The 19,637-nt window shown below is 52.1% G+C and overlaps 2 protein-coding genes across 2 annotated transcripts in view; both read right to left on the bottom strand.

Moving 5' to 3' along the window:
• Positions 1 to 13,223, bottom strand: part of LOC144671595 (uncharacterized) — a 42,407-nt gene extending 29,184 nt beyond the window's left edge. Inside the window, exons 1-5 of the mRNA XM_078533604.1 lie at positions 13,112 to 13,223; positions 10,260 to 10,350; positions 8,790 to 8,890; positions 7,944 to 8,176; positions 6,121 to 6,268 (exon numbers count right to left, since the gene is read on the bottom strand). Of these exons, the coding sequence (XP_078389730.1) occupies positions 6,121 to 6,268; positions 7,944 to 8,176; positions 8,790 to 8,890; positions 10,260 to 10,350; positions 13,112 to 13,195 (657 nt within the window). The 5' untranslated portion in view covers positions 13,196 to 13,223. The remainder of the gene's footprint in view (positions 1 to 6,120; positions 6,269 to 7,943; positions 8,177 to 8,789; positions 8,891 to 10,259; positions 10,351 to 13,111) is intronic.
• The window catches only part of LOC144671611 (uncharacterized), a 307,259-nt gene that overhangs the window by 144,688 nt on the left and 142,934 nt on the right, over positions 1 to 19,637 (bottom strand). The gene's annotated exons all lie outside the window — the stretch shown is intronic.

The raw sequence follows: 19,637 nt of genomic DNA, 5'->3' as shown, positions 1-19,637 counted from the left end.
AACATCTTCCCTACGTCTACCCTATCGAAACCCTTTCATCATTTGAAGACCTCGATCAGGGTGAAAGAGCAGGGTGGGGTAGACACGGGACTAATCGGGTAGATCTTTCAAAGCGCCAGCGTAAGCACGATGGGCTGAATGGCTTCTGATACGAGCCCCAGGAGAACGTTTCTGTCTGTGAATCAGAAGAGACTTGGAAGATCAAAGGGGGCAAATATTTGATTATTGGAAACATATGAATATCAGTCAAGGTGAGTGTAAATGTTTGGTTATTATTCATAATGGTCATCCCTTATCGGCATTTCCCGGAGAGGCTAGAACTAGGGGGACACAGTTTAAAAATAAGAGGTCTTCCACTTAAGACGGAGATGAGGAAAGATTCTCTTCTCTCAGAGGGTCATTAGGTTCTGGAATTCTCATCCCCAGAGAGCAGGGGAGACTGGGTCACTGAATATGTTCCAGGCTGAGTTAGACAGATTTTTGACTGACAAGGGAGTCAAAGGTTATTGGGGGGGCGCGGGTGGACAGGAAAGTGGAGATGAAGCCACATCAGATCAGCCATGATCTTATCCAATGGCGGGGCAGGCTCGAGGGGCCGAATGGCCTACTCCTGGCCCTCCTTCGTCTGCATCCACGAGGGTGGTTTCTTGGTTTCGTTAGTTGCCTCCCTCAGCTCGAAGGTGGCCGTGTGAATGGTTAAAATTTTTCACTCCAAAACACGGGTAGAGAGAATCCCGCCTCGTGGGTCCCCACGTGTTACGTTCGATCGATCCGTTAGACGCTGAGACGTGTTTCACCCAGGGTTTCAGCACCCAGGGCGGAAAACGGACCCTTTAGCTCGGTTGGGGTTTGCAGGCGACCATGCGGCAATAAGGGGTTCGGCCTGACTGCAGGATTACTGCAGGTGCGCGTGATCCTTGGTGATCAGGCAAATTTGGCTTCTCGCTGATGAAAGATCGGAGTGCGCCTTGTATTTGGATGCGTATTATTGCCGGAAAATTGCGGGAAAGCACCTATCGATGTTTGTTTTCCACCCCCCCCATCGCTCTTATCCGTCGGAGGGCCACGAGTCGTCACATGGAAAGCGTTTGTTCGAATCTCGTTCTGCAGAGACACCTGCTGTTCTTCTTCTCTGGCGAGTTCTCAATGGGCCTTCTGAATTAACTGGGCTTGTGAAGCCCAGGTCTCTGAGCCACAGCAAGGGGAGCTGTGGGTGTAGATGAGAGAACAGTTCACCTCTGGAGTTGGTTAGAAGGTGCGATAAGTTATTAAGCAGATGGGTGCGTGCAGGGTACCAACGGGCAAATGCCTTGAAAGGAAGGGGAAGTTGTTCAAATATGAGTTGAGGGTTGCATTCAGCAGAGGAAAACCAGAAGGGGAAAGAGTACATATCGCTCTTCACTAAGTTCAACGGTAAGCTGTCTCAGGATGTGGACAGACTTGGAGGTGCCATCTTTAGGGTTTATCGTTACATCCACGCACAGCTTTTGACACAGTGCTTTCCATGAGCTATTCTGTCTGGCGGGCGTGTACGGTTAATGTTCTGTCGGGAATGACGGGCCCGAGTCCATGCAATGGTGGGTAGCGCTCCCACTTCTGAGTTAGTGGGGCATGGGTTTGAGCCCCACTCCTGGAGACTGACAACGAAGTTTTGGGCAGACGTTCCAGTGCAGATAGCGAGGGGGTGCTGCACTGTCGGAGGGTCAGTGCTGAGGGAGCACTGCACTGTCAGAGGGTCAGTACTGAGGGAGTGCTGCACTGTCGGAGGGTCAGTACTGAGGGAGTGCTGCACTGTCGGAGGGTCAGCACTGAGGGAGTGCTGCGCTGTTGGAGGATCAGTACTGAGGGAGTGCTGCGCTGTCGGAGGGTCAGTACTGAGGGAGTGCCGCACTGTCGGAGGGTCACTACTGAGGGAGTGCTGCACTGTCAGAGGGTCAGTACTGAGGGAGTGCTGCACTGTCAAAGGGTCAGTACTGAGGAATTGCGGCCCTGTCGGAGGGTCAGTACTGGTGGGGTGCTGCACTGTCGGAGGATGAGTAATGAGGGAGTGCTGCACTTTCAGAAGATCAGTACTGAAGGAGTGCTGCACTGTCAGAGGGACAGTACCAAGGGAGTGTTTTGCTGTCATCGTGTCAGTACTGAGGGAATGCCGCACTGTGGGAGGATCAGTACTGATGGAGTGCTGTACTGTCGGAGAGTCAGTACTGAGGGAGTGCTGCACTGTCAGAGGGTCAGTACTGAGGGAGTGCTGCACTGTCAGAGGGTCAGTACTGAGGGAGTGCTGCGCTGTTGGAGGATCAGTACTGAGGGAGTGCTGCGCTGTCGGAGGATCAGTACTGAGGGAGTGCTGCGCTGTCGGAGGGTCAGTACTGAGGGAGTGCCGCACTGTCGGAGGGTCACTACTGAGGGAGTGCTGCACTGTCAGAGGGTCAGTACTGAGGGATTGCTGCACTGTCAAAGGGTCAGTACTGAGGAATTGCGGCCCTGTCGGAGGGTCAGTACTGGTGGGGTGCTGCACTGTCGGAGGATGAGTAATGAGGGAGTGCTGCACTTTCAGAAGATCAGTACTGAAGGAGTGCTGCACTGTCAGAGGGTCAGTACCAAGGGAGTGTTTTGCTGTCATCGTGTCAGTACTGAGGGAATGCCGCACTGTGGGAGGATCAGTACTGATGGAGTGCTGTACTGTCGGAGAGTCAGTACTGAGGGAGTGCTGCACTGTCAGAGGGTCAGTACTGAGGGAGTGCTGCACTGTCAGAGGGTCAGTACTGAGGGAGCGCTGCACTGTCAGAGGGTCAGCACTGAGGGAGTGTTGTACTGTCAGAGGGTCAGCACTGAGGGAGTGCTGTACTGTCTGAGGGTCAGTACCGAGGTAGCGCTTTGCTGTCATCCTGTCAGTACTGAGGGAGTGCTGCACTGTCGGAGAGTCAATACTGAGGGGGTGCGGCACCGTCAGAGATGTGGTCTTTCTGATGAGCCATTAAGCCGGGGCCTCGTCTGCCCTCTCAGACACTATTTGGAAGAAGAGCAGTAGGGAGTTCTCCCCGGTGTCCTGGGGTCAATGTTTATCCCCCAATTAACATCGTTATCACGTTGCCGTTTGTGTGAGCTTGCTGTGCACAAATTGGCTGCTGCGTTTCCTACATTACAACAGAGACCACACTTCAAAAGAAAGTCTTTCATTGGTTGTGAAACGCTTAAATAAGGGCAACTATGTGGGCATGAAAGCTGAGCTAGCTGAAGTGAACTGGGATACTAGGATAGGGGATAGATCAATAGGGAAGCAGTGGCAGACATTTAAGGGAGTATTTCAGAATACTCAGAATATTACCTCTATAAAGAAACATTTTATAGTGAGGATCCACTATGCGTAGTTGACTAAAGAAGTTAAGGAAAGCGTCAAACTTAAGGAAAAAGTATATAACTGCGTAAAGATGAGTGGCAGGTCAAATGATTGCTCAGGCCTCATCTGGAGTATTGCATCCAGTTCTGGGCTTCAATCTTGAGGAAGGATGTGAAGGCTTTGGACAGAGTACAGAGGAGATTCACAAGAATGTTTCCAGTGATAAATGTAGCACCTTATCAAATGCTTTCTGGGAATCCAAGTACAGTACATCGACAAGCTCCCTTTTGTGTACAGCGATAAAGAACTGTAGCTATGAGGATAGATTGGAGATGATGGGAATGTTTTCCTTGGGGAAAAGAAGGTTGAGAGGAGACTTGATAGAGGTATTCAAGATCCTGAGAGGTATGGACAGGGTAAATAGTGAGAAATTGTTCCCACTCAAGAGAGTATCAAGAACTAAAGGGCACAGACTCAAAATAATTGGCAAAAGGAGTAAATGTGACGTGAGGAAACATTTTTTCACCCAGAGGGTGATGTTGGAACCTGGAACAAACTTCCTGAGAGGGTGGTGGAGGCAGGTTCAATCGAGGTGTTCAAAAGAGAATTGGGTTGCTTCCTGAAAAGAGAGAATATGCAAGGTTACGGGGATAAGGCAGGAGAGTGGGACTAGGTGGAATGCTCTTTCAGACAGCCAGTGCAGACTCGATGGACCGAATGGTCTCCCTCTGCATTGTAAAGGTACTGTGATAGAATATAAAGAACAGCAAAGAATGACTAAAGGTTAATCAGGAGAAAGAAGTTGGAGTATGAGAGGAAGCTAGCTAGAAATGTAAACATGGATAGCAAGAGTTTCTACAGGCATTTAAAAAGGAAAAGAGCAAGTAAAGTGAGTGTTGGTCCTCGAGGGAGTGAGAATGGGGAGTGAATAGTAGATAATGAAGAAATGGCAGATGAAATAAACGAATATTTTGCTTCTATCTTCACTATAGAAGGTATAAAAAACATTCCAGTGATAGCTGTAAATCGGGAAGTGGAGGTGGGAGGGGAGCTTGGTGAAATTACAATCACTTGGGAAGAGGTACTGAGCAAACTAATTGAGTTGCGGGCTGACAAGTCTCCGGGTCCAGAGGGACTTCATCCTGGGGTCTTAAAAGAGGTGGCTAATGAGGTAGTGGATGCGTTGGTGTTAATTTTCCAAAATTCCCTAGATTCTGGAAAGGTTCCATCAGACTGGAAAGTTGCAAATATTACCCTTATATTCAAGAAGGGAGGGAGGCAGAAAATGGGAGATTATAGGCCAGTTGGCTTGATGTTTGTCGTGGGGAGGGTGTTAGAATCGATCATTAAAGAGGTTATAGCGGGGCACTTGGAAAAACTAAAGGTATTTGGGAAGAGTCAGCATGGTTTTGTGAAAGGGAAATCAGGTTTAACCAACTTATTGGGTGTCTTTGAAGGGGTAATATGTGTGGTGGATACAGGGAGCCTGTAGACGTACTGTACTTGGATTCCCAGAAGACATCTGATAAGGTGCCACATCAAAGGTTATTGTGGAAAATAAAAGCTCATGGTGTAGGGGGTAACACATTAGCCTGGATAGAAGATTGGCTGGCAGGCAGAAAACAGAGAGTATGCATAAATGGATCTTTTTCCGATTGGCAGGATGTGATGAGTGAAGTCCCGCAGGGGTCTGTGCTGGGTCCTCAACTTTTTACAATTTATATCAATGACTTAGATGAGGGGAGCGAAGAGATGGCTACTAAATTTGCAGGCGACACAAAGTTAGATAGGAAAGTATGTTGTGAAGAAGACATAAGGAGTTTGCAATGGATATAGATAGGTTGAGTGAGTGGGCAAAAATCTGGCGAATGGAGTTTAATGTGGGAAAATCTGAAGTTGTTCGCTTTGGCAGGAAGGATAAAAAAAGCAGAGAATTACTTAACGGAGGGCAATTGCAGAATTCCGACGTGCAGAGGGATCTAGGTGTTCTCGTGCATGAGTCACAAAAAGTTAGTGTGCAACTACAGCGAGTAATCAAGAAGGCTAATGGAATACTATCCTTTATTATGAGAGGAATTGAACATAAATGTTATACAGGGCATTGGTGAGACCACATCTCAAATACTGTGTGCAGTTTTGGTCTCCTTACTTAAGGAAGGATGTAAATGCATTGATACCGAGAATGAGTGGGTTGTCTTATGAGGAAAGGTTGGACAGACTGGGCTTGTTTCCACTGGAGTTTAGAAGAGTGAGAGGTGATTTGATTGAAGTATACAAGATCCTGAACGGCCTTGACAAGGTGGACGTAGAAAGGATGTTTCCTCTTGTGGGTGAGTCCAGAACTAGGGGGCACTGTCTTAAAATTAGGGGTCGTCCTTATAGGGCAGAGAGGGGGAGAATTTTTTTCTCTCAGGGGGTTGTGCGACTTTGGAACTCTCCGTCTCAGAAGGCGGTGGAAACATGGTCACAGAATATTTTTAAGGCAGAGGTAGATAGATTCTTGCTAGACAAGGGAATTAAAGGTTATCGGGGGTAGTTAAGGATGTGGAACTCGAAACACAAGCAGATCAGCTATGATCTTATTGAATAGCAGAGCAGGCTCGAGAGGCCGAATGGCCTATTCTTGCTCCTATTTCGTATCTTCGTATGTCCTGAGGTGGTGAAAGGCGCTTTGAAATACAACTCTTTTTCCCTTTTATTTTAAATTGACAAATATATTACAGCCTCTCATTCGAACAGATCTATTTATGAGGGTGAGGGAGGGATTCTCTGACAGGTACCTGCTCATCAGAGGCCAGGGTGGTGAACATGGGGATGATCTCAGATTTCAGGTTGTCCAGTTCGAGGACCTTGGCGAACTCGCCCAGTTTGGAGGCTGCTGCTCGCCGCACCATGGGAGTGTCGTCCGTACACAGGTTCTTAAAGTTCCTGCAAGGGAAATGGCGAGGAGGAGCAGAGGAGGAGAGGGAGGAGGAGTGAGAGGAGGAGGAGGAGGAGGGGGAGGAGAGGAAGGAGATGCAGGAGGAGGAGACGGGGAAGGAGGAGTAGGAGGAGGTGGAGACGGGGAAGGAGGAGGTGGAGACGGGGAAGGAGGAGAAGGAGACGGGGAAGGAGGAGAAGGAGACGGGGAAGGAGGAGATGGGGGAGGAGAGGGAGGAGAAGGAGGAAAGATGGAGTAAGAGGAGGGGGAGAGGGAGGAGGAGGAGAGGGAGGAAGGGGAGAGGGAGGAGGGGGAGAGGGAGGAGGGGGAGAGGGAGGAGGGGGAGAGGGAGGAGGGGGAGAGGGAGGAGGGGGAGAGGGAGGAGGGGGAGAGGGAGGAGGGGGAGAGGGAGGAGGGGGAGAGGGAGGAGGGGGAGAGGGAGGAGGGGAAGAGGGAGGCGGGGGAGAGGGAGGAGGGGGAGAGGGAGGCGGGGAGAGGGAGGCCGGGGAGAGGGAGGCCGGGGAGAGGGAGGAGGGGGAGAGGGAGGAGGGGGAGAGGGAGGAGGGGCAGGGGGAGAGGGAGGAGGGGGAGAGGGAGGAGGGGGAGGGGGAGAGGGAGGAGGGGGAGAGGGAGGAGGGGGAGAGGGAGGAAGGGGAGAGGGAGGAAGGGGAGAGGGAGGAAGGGGAGAGGGAGGCGGGGGAGAGGGAGGAGGGGGAGGCAGGGAGAGGGAGGAGGGGGAGAGGGAGGAGGGGGAGAGGGAGGAGGGGGAGAGGGAGGAGGGGGAGAGGGAGGAGGGGGAGAGGGAGGCAGGGAGAGGGAGGAGGAGGAGGGGGAGAGGGAGGAGGGGGAGAGGGAGGAGGGGGAGAGGGAGGAGGGGGAGAGGGAGGAGGGGGAGAGGGAGGTGGGGGAGAGGGAGGCGGGGGAGAGGGAGGCGGGGGAGAGGGAGGAGGGGGAGAGGGAGGAAGGGGAGGAGGGGGAGAGGGAGGAAGGGGACGGGGAGAGGGACCCCAAATTGGAGGAAGGCAAAGTTTCGGAAGGGAAAGGAAAATCAAGTAAATAAACAGATCATGTTGAAAACACATAGCACGCCTGTCAGTACAAATAGTTTAATGTATCCAGCAAAGATCTTTTCAACTAAATCTTCCCAGCACAGAAACAGGCCATTCGGCCCATCTGCTCCATGATGGCGTTTCTGTTCCACACGAGTCTCCTCCACCACCTCTCCATCTCACCCCATCACCAGACCCTTCTATTCCTCTCTCCCTCATGTGTTTATCCAGCTTCCCCCTTAAATACATCGACACTATTCACCTCAACCACTCCCTGTGGGAGCGAGTTCCACATTCTCCCCACTCCCTGGGTAAAGAAGTTTCTCCTGAATTCCCCATTGGATTTATTAGTGACGATCTTATATTGGTGGCCCCTAGTTCTGGTTCTTGGTTGCTGCATTTCCTACATTACAACAGTGACGGCACTCCTTCATTGGCTGTGAAACACTTTGGGGTGTCCTGAGTTGGTGAAAGGCGCTAGGGGAACGCAGATCGATCTTTATATCGAGATTCTCAAAGCGCCGTCCCGGTGTTCATGCGGAGTGAGGCTTCATGGTATATCCCCGCATTGACACCACACACCCCAAATGGCCTCTACCTGTGCCACGCGCAATGCTCGATACACCATACTTACAGCCTCAGGTCTGCCTTGACGGTGTTGGAGACTCTCTGGTAACACACGCTGAAGAGGCCGCAGGCCGAAGTCCGGGAGGTGAACCAGTCCCCGCTGGTGAGGCGCTTCACCAGCGGCACAAAGTGGCGTTCCAGATCGGAGGGCGAGTGCTCCTTGGAGATGGCGCGCAGAGATTCCACTGCCTTGTCCCGCACCACCGTCTCCTCCACTGTGGCCAGGCTTTCGAGGGGAGGCTGAGTGCGGGGGGGAGGGGAGGGGAGGGGGGGGTGGGTGGGAATGACAGACAGGGTTACACACAGTGGGACACCCGAAAGCAACCATTACTACAGTGCGCTCCAGAAACTGTATCATCTGCACAGCATGGAGACAGGCACAAGGGGCCTCCTCCTGTTCCTGTGTAACAGGCACAAGGGGCTGAATGGCCTCCCTCATGTTCCTGTGTAACAGGCTCGAGGGGGCTGAATGTGCCTCCTCCTGTCCTTGATGTGTGCAACCTGTCCCCGGGATTTAACCCTTTCAGCGCCGGGATCGTTCTGGTGACTCTGGCCTGCACCCCCTCCAAGGACAATATATCCTCCCTGAGGAGCGGGGCCCAGAACTGAACCCAGTGACTTCAGCTGGGGCTCTGAGCAAAGTGCCAGAGAACTGCTTCAGTTTGTGATCCAGGCCACTTGAGATAAAGACCTACATTCCAATCACCTTTTGATAAAAATTTTCTTTGGAGCTGTCCACTTGCACTTTGTGACTTTGCTGAAAACCTCTGCTGTTCCCTTTATTCAGACGCATCGGGGAATGTCACCCGCTCCCTTCGCGCCGCACAGCACAGGGGAGATCTCTATAACTCACCAGCAAACAGTGGACAAATGGCGGGCCTCCCACCAGGGCCGTGAACGATCCCAGCTGTTCAGCCAAGGCCAGCAGTACCTCGTCCTCATCATATATCGTGTCTAGAATAGAAAAGAGGACACGTTTACGTTCACTCAGAATCCACCCAGCATGAAAATCAAGCACTGGGGTTTGTTTCTGGAGGAAATAGTAGAGAAGCTGTATTTGACTTGTATCGAACCTCGGTTAGACCGCACTTGGAGCACTGTGCACAGTTCTGGTCTCCATATCCCTTGGTTAGACCGCACTTGGAGCACTGTGCACAGTTCCGGTCTCCATATCCCTCGGTTAGACGACACTCAGAGCACTGTGCACAGTTCTGGTCTCCATAAACCTCAGTTAGATCACACTTGGACCATTGTGCACAGTTCTGGTCTCCATAAACCTCGGTTAGACCGCACTTGGAGCATTGTGCACAGTTCTGGTCTCCATAAACCTCGGTTAGACCACACTCAGAGCACTGTGCACAGTTCTGGTCTCCATAAACCTCAGTTAGACCGCACTTGGAGCACTGTGCTCAGTTCTGGTCTCCATATCCCTTAATTAGGCCACACTTGGAGCACTGTGCTCAGTTCTGGTCTCCATAAACCTCAGTTAGACCACACTTGGAGCACTGTGCACAGTTCTGGTCTCCATATACCTCGGTTAGATCACACTTGGAGCACTGTGCACAGTTCCGGTCTCCATATACCTCGGTTAGATCACAATTGGAGCACTGTGCACAGTTCCGGTCTCCATATCATAAAATAGTTAAGGAGGCACTGAAGAAAGATTAATTGGAAGGATCCCAGAATTATGAGCCTATAACGATCAGGAAAGAGTGAACAGGCTGGGGCTCTTTTCTCTAGAAAAGAGAAGGCTGAGGTGGGTGACCTGATCGAGGTCTTTAAAATGAGGAGAGGGTTTCGATAGGGTAGCCGTAGAGAAGATGTTTCCACTTGTCGGAGTGAGACCAGAACTAGGAGCCATCGATATAAGATCGTCACTAATAAACCCAATGGGGAATTCAGGAGAAACCTCTTTACCCAGAGAGTGGGGAGAATGTGGAACTCGCTCCCACAGGGAGTGGTCGAGGTGAATAGTGTTGATGTGTTTAAGGGGGAAGCTGGATTAACACATGGGGGAGAAAGGAATAGAAGGATATGAGGATAAGGATAGAAGGATGGGGGTGAGATGAAGAGGGGGTGGGAGGGGGCTCGTATGGAGCAGACTGGCCGAATGGCCTGTTTCTGTACTGGAAATGGTGTCGTCCGAGCAGCGTATGCTGCTGATGTTAAACCCGGGGCAAGAGAAGCTCCGTGGAACGAGAAGCGCTGAACCTGAGCAAAGCGTGGGATATTGAGATACGATACGCAGCCAGGAATACCACTCTCTGTCTCTGTCATTCTCTCTCTCTCTCTCTCTCTCTCTCTCTCTTTCCCTCGCACTCACCTGTTAGGAATGGGAGGAGCTCGCTGCGTGTCCGTTCCACCCCCAGAGCCAGAGCAATGGTGGACAGCTTCTTGATGCTGTTGAGACGGAGCTGGAACACAGAGCAGTAACATTAAGGAACAGCTCAGACCATCGCTATACCTGCAACGATTTCCACCTGCCATCATTTCTGGCCATGGGGGTCTTTTTTTTTGAGTGGGGGGGGGGCGTTCAGGATCCAGAGACCAAAGCGTACAAGCAATGATGTTCAACCTTCCTTGCCTGTTGAATCTCACTTCTGGAAAGCGTAAAGTCCCGAGTCTTACAGCCTCTCTGATAACTAGGACACCTCATGCAGGCAAGTTCCTTGCCAGACACTTCCACAAGCAGAGGAAATATCTTTCTCCATCTCTACCCTATCAAATTATTAGAACACCCCTCAATTTTCTAGACTTGAGGGAACACTAGCCCAGTCTGTGCAACCTTTCCTCGTAACCTAACCTGGCATCACCTTCAGGGGCACTGCTGTCTCCTTTCCAAGGATAATACATCCAGCAAAGGGCATCACATGCAGTACGTCCATCCGTGACCTCCCATGTACCAGTAACTCGCCGGTAAAAATATCAGAAATAGGAGAAGGCCATTCAGCCCCTCGAGCCTGCTCCACTTCAACAAAATCCTCTTATCTCACATTCCCAGACACCTCTCCATCACTGAGTCCTCTCACTCACAGAGCTTCATCCCCTCACTGAGCCTTCCCCCTCACTGAGCCTTCCCCCTCACTGAGCCTTCCCCCTCACTGAGCCATCCCCCTCACTGAGCCATCCCCCTCAGACCCCTCCCCCCCACTGACCCCCTCCCCCTCAATGAACCCTCCCCCTCAGACCCCTCCCCCTCACTGAACCCTCTCCCTCAGACATCTCCCCCTCACTGACCCCTCCCCTCTACTGATTCCCTCCACCTCCACTGACCCCTCCCTCCCCACTGACCACTCAGCCTCAATGACCCCTCCCTCTCCATTGACCCCTCCTCCTCCACTGACCGCTCCCCTTCACTGACCGGCTCCCCCTCACTGAACCCTCCCCCTCAGACATCTCCCCATCACTGACCCCTCCCCTCCACTGATTCCCTCCACCTCCACTGACCCCTCCCTCCCCATTGACCACTCAGCTTCAATGACCCCTCCCTCTCCATTGATCCCTCCCCTTCCACTGACTGCTCCCTTTCACTGACGCCCCCCCCTCCACTGACCCCTCCCCTTCCCTGACCGGCCCTCTCCACTGACCCCTCTCCCTCCACTAACCCCTCCCCTTCACTGACCTCTCCCCTTCACTGACCTCTCCCCTTCACTGACCTCTCCCCTTCACTGACCCCTCCCCCTCCACTAACCCCTACCTTCACTGACCCCTCCCCTCAACTGACCGCCACACTGACTGCTCCCTTCCACTGACCCCTCCCCTTCACTGACCGCTCCCCTTCATTGATCCCTCCCTTCACTGACCCCTCCCCTTCACTGACCCCTCCCCCTCCACTAACCCCTCCCCCTCCACTAACCCCTCCCCCACAGACATCTCCCCCTCACTGACCCCTCCCCGCCACTGATTCCCTCCACCTCCACGGACCCCTCCCTCCCCACTGACCACTCCTCATCAATGTCCCCTCCCTCTCCATTGACCCCTCCCTCTCCACTGACCCGTCCCTCTCCACTGACCCGTCTCCATCCACTGACCCCTCCCCTTCACTTCCCCCTCCCACTCCACTGACCGCTCCCCTTCACTGACCCCTCCCCTCCGCTCCACTGACCCCGCCCCCTCCACTGACCACTCGCCTTCACTGACCCCTCCCCTCCACTGACCCCTCCCTTTCACTGACCCCTCCCCTTCACTGACACCTCCCCCTCCACTGACTCCTCCCATTCACTGTGCCCTCCCCCTCCACTGACCCCTCAACTCAACTGACCCTCACACTGACTGTTCCCCTCCACTGTCCCCTCCCGCAGCCCTGACCGCACCCCCTCCCTCTCCTCCCTCTCCCTCCCCCTTCCGCCTCGCCCACCCCCTCCACTAACCGCTCCCTTCACTGACCCCGCCCCCTCCACTGACCACTCCTCTTCACTGACCCCTCCGCTCAACCTCCACTGACCCCTCCCCTTCACTGTCCCCTCCCCCTCCACTGACCCCTCCTCTTCACTGACCCCTCCCATCCACTGACCCCTCCCATCCACTGACCCCTCCCCCTCCCCTCCCCTCCCCCTCAACTGACCCCTCCCTCCCACTCAGCCTCTCCACTCCCCCTCCACTGACCCCTCCCCCTCCCCTCCACTGACCCCTCCCCCCACCCACTCCACTAACCACTCCCCCTCCACTGACCACTCCCCCCACCCCTCCACTGACCACTCCCCCACCCCTCCACTGACCACTCCCCCAACCCTCCACTGACCACTCCCCCCACCCCTCCACTGACCACTCCCCCCACCCCTCCACTGACCACTCCCCCACCCCTCCACTGACCACTCCCCCAACCCTCCACTGACCACTCCCCCCACCCCTCCACTGACCCCTCCCCCTTCCCCTCCACTGACCCCTCCCCCTTCCCCTCCACTGACCCCTCCCCCTTCCCCATCCACTGACCCCTCCCCTTCCCCTTCCACTTACCCCTCCAACTCCAATGACCCCGCACCCACCCCTCCCCCTCCACTGACCCCGCCCCCACCCCACCCCTCCCCCTCCACTGACCCCGCCCCCACCCCACCCCTCCCCCTCCACTGACCCCTGCCCCTCACTGATCGCTCCCCCATCGCACTTTAAGTTTATATATATTATATATTTATTTTTTGCAGTATTAATGTATATTATTCTCTCTCTGTCTCTCACCTGAACGTCTTCATTCCGCAGCTCGTCGATGAGGACGGCAATGGGATACAGAGAGTCATCACCAAGCGCCGAAGAGGCCGCCATGACGGGTGGGAGGGGTCTGGAGAAAGGGGTTGGGCCCCGGGGGAGGGGGCGGGGTTCCGGAGGGAGTGGGAGTGGCCTGAAGGGAGGGGGTGGGGACAGGAGCGAGGTGGGGGTTTCGGATGGGGAGGGGGGGCCTGGATGAGAGGGGAGGGACCTGGAGGGATGGGCAGGGGTCTGGAGAAAGGGGGAGGGGCCTGGAGAGAGGGGGCGGGGCCTGGAGAGAGGAGGAGGGGCCTAGAGGGAGGGGTTGGGGCGTGAAGGGGTGGGGCGGGGACCTTAGTGTGGGGTAGGGGCCTTGAGAGAGGGAGCGGGGCCTCGAGAGAGTGGACGGGCCCTTAGACCGGAGGAGGTACCTGGAGCGAGTAGGCGCGGCCTACGGAAATTGGGAGGTACATGGAGAGATTGGGTGGGGCTTATAGAGAATGGGCGTGGCCTCAAGGCAGGAGGCGTGGCCAGGGGAAAGGGTTGGGGGGAACTGGTGAGAAGGGGTGGGGCCTGCAGAGATGGGGTGGGTGGCAACTGAAAGGGGGCGCGGTTAGTTTGAGTTATGTGGCCTTGGTGAGAGGGGCATGGGTCGGGGCGAGGGGTAACCGAGCCCGGCTGTGAGGGGAGTGCGCGTGTCTTCAACATGACGCGTTACCCCGCCCACCACCCTGCAGCTTCTGCGCACTGGCATCTCCCACCCAGCGGGGCAACCCGCCGAGAAACACGCGCCAGCCCCCACCCAGCGCCGGTTGCCGGCACCTCGACGCATGCATACTACAGCGCCCTCGCGCCTGGTGGGACCGAAGACGGCGGTTGGTCTTCCGCGCGTGCGCACTCCGGCCAGGCCCTCGAGCTGGTCAACGTTTCGCGCCCATTCCGGTTGCCAACCGTCGCGGAAGGTCCCCTGGAACCGATTGCAAGGTGATTTTCCTCGGCAAATCCTGACTGGGGGGTTCGGCCCAACCTCACCAAAGAAAACGCAAGAAAGCAAAATTTCCCCTTCCCCACCCTCATGAGTTGTAGATATGGTGGAGGCTGCCTGGGCAAGACGTTGACCGGGGGAGACCAAAAGCACCCGGTCCTCACGGGCATGGCCTGGCCTGGCCTCGCGAGGTCAGCCACGGGCGCTGACCGAAAGCGAGGGCCGCTTGGGGATCGGGCGTAGGGGGGGGGAATGGCCGACGATTCAAGGTGCAAAACTCGGAGGACGCCAGCTCCAGGAATGCGGCCAACAGGAGTTGGCAACACGATTCGCGCTTCAGGGGGAGGGGGTGAAGCCAACGGACGTTTTTGCTGGACCCGAATCGCTCGCTCGAGGGGAAGGAAACCTGCCATCGTTTGAGGGAGACTTGAAGAAATTCAGGGCAGGGGAATTGAACAGATTGAGTGTCAGCTTTGGGAAAAGAAAGCGGATGGAGAAAATAACAGGACTGAAGTTGGTAAAGCCTTCCCGGGTCCGACGCTTTCCAGCCCAGGCTATGGCGAGGAAATGGTGGTTGCATCAGTCACCAGCTTCCAAAAGGCCCTTCATTCAGGAAGTGTCACTTTGAACGTGGAAAACTACCAAGGCTCAGTCCATCACTTAAGAATCACGGCACAGAAGGAGACCATTCGGCCCATCGTGTCTGCACTGGCTCTCCAAATGAGCATTATGACCTAGTGCCATTGCCCTGCCTTTTCCCTATATATACCTATAGAAGTCTTTGGGATTCCCCTTTATGTTGGTTGCCAGTCTTTTCTCATAATCTCTCTTCACTCCTCTAATATGCTTTTTCACCTCCCCTTTGAACCTTCTGTATTCCTGTTGGTTCTCAATTGTATTTTCTACCTGGTACCTATTGTAAGCGCACTTTTTCTTTTTTATCTTAATTTCTATCTCCTTTTTCACCCAGGGAGCTCTGGATTGGTTTGCCCTACCTTTCCCTTTCGATGGAATATACCTTGACTGTGCCCGAACCAATTCTTTTTTGAAGGTAGCCCAATGTTCAGCTATAGTTTTACCCACCAATCTTTCATTCCAGTCTCTCTGTTCTTGCCCCAGCGAAGTCAGCTCTCATCCAGTTAACTGTTTTTACCCTGGATTGCCTACCATCCTTTTCTATCATCATCCTAAAACGTATAATACAATGATCACTGTCTCCTAAATGACACTTGATTTACTTGGCCCTCTTCATTTCCAAGAACCAGTCCAACAATGCATCTTTTCTTGTTGGATTGGACATATACTGCTGTACAAAATTCTCCTGAACACAATCTTGGAACTTTTGCTCCTCTCCACCCTTTATACTACCACTGTCCCAGTCTACATTTGGGTAATTAAAGTCACCCATTATAACTACTCTATAATGTTTGCATCTCTCTGTAATTTCCTTGCAGATTTGTTCTTCTATGTCCTTCTCATGAGTGGGCGGTCTCTCGACTACAGCGAGCAATGTAATTGCACCCTTTTTGTTCCATAGCTCTAGCCAAATTGATTCTGTCCTTGAACTCTCTGGGACATCTATACTCCGTGCATTCACATACATGCCTAGTAATCCTGATTTAGATTTTGTCACTTTCTTCTTCACCCACGACTTTACCTATTAACTTACTATTCTCCATACTAGTGCTGTCTGTCCCTCCCAGTATTTTGTGCACACTAGTATTCTCTCTAATATTGTCTCTTGGTTCCCACTTCCCTGCCAAGTTAGTTTAAAGCCCTCCCAACAGAACTAGAAAAACGCCGCACGGGGAACTCAGTCCTCTGTTCAGGTGCAACCCGCCTGGCTTGCACAGGTGTCATCTCCACCAGCGCCGGGAAAGGGGGATACATTGGCTAATTATCGACTTGCAGAAGGTGTGGAATTAGGTTCCAAATGAGAGACTGTTAACAGAAATGAAAGTCCACAGAATTGAAGGCAACTTATTAACATGGGTACAGATATGGTTAGGAGAGAGAAGACAGAAAATGGGGATAATGGGTGTGTACTCAAACTGGAAGAATAGAACTTGTGGGGCTCCCCCAGGATATGTCCTGGGGGCTCAGCTTTTCATTATATCTATGACTGCGTTGGTCATGGGAATATAACCATGGAATAGTTACAGCGCAGAAAGAGGCCATTCAGCCCATCATGTCTGCGCTGACCAAAAAGAGAAAACAGAAATTAGTGGCTCATTTCAATCCCACTTTCCAGCACCTGGTCTGTAGCCTTGCAGGCTACAGCACTTCAGATGCATATCCAGGTACCTTTCAAATGAGTTGAGCGTTTCAGCCTCAACCACAATTTAGGCAATGATTTCCAGACGCTCACTACCCTCTGTCCCCTCTAATCCTACCAATCACCTTAAATCTATGCCCCCTGGTAACTGACCCCCTCAGCTATGGGAAACAAGTCTTTACTGCCTACCCTATCTAGGCACCTCATAATTTTGTACACCTCAATTAGGTCACCCTTCAGCTTCCTCTTCTGAGGAAAATAATCCCAGCCTAACCAATCTTTCCTCATAGCTGCAATTTTCAAGCCCTGGCAACATTCTTGTGAATCTCCTCTGTACTCTCTCCAGAATAACAATGTCCTTTCTGTAATATGGTGACCAGAACTGTACACAAAATTCCAGCTGTGGCCGAACCAGTGTTTTATGCAGTTCCATCATTACACCCCTGTTGTGTTCAATACCTCGCCTAATAAAGTAAAACATTCCATATGCTTTCTTTACCACCTTATCCACCTGTCCTGCAACCTTCAGGGACCTGGGGAATCGAGAGCCCTATATCTTAGATTACTGACGACACAGAGTTTGATGATACAGTAAATAATGTAGATACGAGCAGGGTGTTATGCAAGGGACTTTGGTGAGTGGGCAAAGCAGTGTCTGATGCAATTTAAATGGCGGCAAGTGTGACATCATTCACTTTGGGCCTGAGAAAGATTGGAGTATTTTCCTTTACGAAGAAGAAACTTAGGAGAAGCTAAGAACTGAGGAGCAGAGCGATTTAGCAATCGCAAACACAGAAATCACAGAAAACTAGTGGGCGGGTACCAAAATGTGTATCTCAAAGGGGCTGGAGTATAAAGGAGCAGAGGTTATGTCACAGTTTTGCAAAGCTCTGTGCACCCATCTGGAATATTCTATATAGTTTTGGTCTCCTTGAGGAAAAAGATAGAATTGCGTTGGAAGCAGTTCAGAGAAGGTTCGCTCGACTAATACCTGGGATGAAGGGGTGGTCTCATAAAGAAAGGTTGGACAGGCTGGGCTCATACCCATTGCAATTTAGACGAATGAGGGGTGATCTTATTGAAACATATAAGATCCTGAGGGGACTTGACAGGGTGGCTAACTGGAGGATGTTCCCGCTTGTCGGGGAGACTAGAACTCTAGGGCACAGTTCCTGAATAGCAGGCCTCTCTTTTAAAACGGAGATGAGGAAAAACATTTTTTCTCTCTCAGAGAGTCTGTGGAATTCTCTCTCCCGGAGAGCAGTGGAGGTTAGGTCATTTTGATATACTCAAGGCTGAATTAGACAAATATTTGATCGATGAGGGGGGTCAAAGGTTATGAGGGACAGGCAGGAAAGCACAAATAAAGCCACAACGAGATCAGCCATGATTGTATTGAATGGCGCAGCAGGCTACAAGGGCTGAATGGCCTACTCCCGCTCCTGAGTCCTATGTTTCTATGTTCCCATCTGGCGTATGGTAGGTACTCGCTTTCAGTCCCCCCTGCCTTTAGTCACTACATTCTAAAGTCTTAGGGCTGGAATTCCTGATTTACATCTTCAGCTCCAATTTTCTGTCATTTTGCATCATTATCGTGCACCATTGCATCGTTTCGCAACGTCGCAATATTTTCACGTTGGTTGACGGCAGCTCCCAATCAGCGCCACTCTGAATCGAGTGCCTGCAGAAGCGTTTGATTTGCACTCGAAGGATTTGCTATTCCTCTTTTCAAAAACTCCAAAGCAGACTTTTCCAAGAAGAATATCCAAACGGACAGGATTTTCCTTTTTTCGCAAGGAAGAAGCAGGAGACTGTGCTGCACATTTCAGGGAGCTGATTTGAATTTTGCAGCCCTAGGTGCACCTGCTGGACGAGGAGCTTTACATCGGGTGAAAAGCGTTCCCAGGGCTTGAAAATTTGCAGCTATGAGGAGAGATTGGCTAGGCTGGGGTTGTTTTCCTAAGAGCAGAGGAGGCTGAGGGGTGACCTAATTGAGGCGTACAAAATTGTGAGGGGCCTCGATAAGCAGTAAAGACTTGTTTCCCCCAGCGGAGGGGTCAATCACCAGGGGGCATCGATTTAAGGTGATTGGTAGAAGGATTAGAGGGGTCATGAGGAAAAACTTTCTCACCCAGAGGGTGGCAGGCGTCTGGAATTCACTGCCTAAGTTGGTGGTTGAGGCTGAAATGCTCAACTCATTTAAAAGGTACCTGGATCTGCACCTGAAGTGCTGTAACCTGCAAGACTACGGGCCAGGTGCTGGAAAGTGGGATTAAAATGAACGGCTAGCTTCTTTTGTTTTGGCCGGCGTAGACATGATGGGCTGAATGGCCTCTTTCTGCGCAGTTTCTATGGGTAAGGCAGAGAGGCCATTTTAAAGTTTTTGCGTGAGAGGCACATCTATTGTACTGTTCACAGGTAAAATTGTTTTTCTTGTCTCAGGGCTTGTTTGGGTGAACAATACAGGGTGTAGTACTTACCCTTCGGGAGCCCCGACTGCAATATCCTGATTAATTGTGAATCGTCAAGTCTGGCCCTTGTTCAACCCTGCAACAGGCGAGGCAAACACACTATTTTCAACCAATGAGAGAGCCAAGCATTAAGGCGCTAATCGCTCTAAGTCATGTACCTCCACGGAAACTCATTTGGGATGTCCTCAAAGCATGCCTGAAGAGGTCTAATATCTCCACATGGTGACCGACCAAAATGGGAGAAGGTTCATTCAGGGAGTCACCAAAAGCAGAGAGACTTGTTGGGAACATACAAACACACGAATTAGGAGCAGGAGTAGGCCACTCGGCCCCTCGAGCCTTCTCCGCCATTGAAAAATATCATGGCTGATCAGACTGTAACCTCCCGCCTACCCCCGATAACCTTTCACCCCCTTGTTTGTCAAGGACATATCTACCCCTGCCTTAAAAATATTCCAACAGTCTGCTTCCACCACCTTTTGAGGGGGGTTGTTCCATGCAGAGGCAAAGTCAAGAGAGAGTGCAAAAACCTCCGAACCACTCTGACCCTCCAAGCAACACCTGTCTACATGTGGCAGAGTGTGCTGATGGTGCATTTGAAACCATTGAACCGGAGCAGAAGTCAGTCATCCTCGATCCCGAGGGACTGTCTAAGAAGAATGAGAGACTGGTGAGCGTTATCTAATTTGAACTTATCCAGTATTTCTTTTATATTTAGAGATGTATTTTATTTTCCAAGTTATTTCAGCTGGGAAAACACAGCTACACATATACAGTACAGTATTTCAA

This window comes from Cetorhinus maximus, chromosome 33, assembly GCF_964194155.1.
Source record: "Cetorhinus maximus chromosome 33, sCetMax3.hap1.1, whole genome shotgun sequence".
NCBI lineage: Eukaryota > Metazoa > Chordata > Chondrichthyes > Lamniformes > Cetorhinidae > Cetorhinus > Cetorhinus maximus.
Note: the sequence above shows the minus strand (reverse complement) of the source record. Positions and strands in the feature narration are given on the sequence as shown.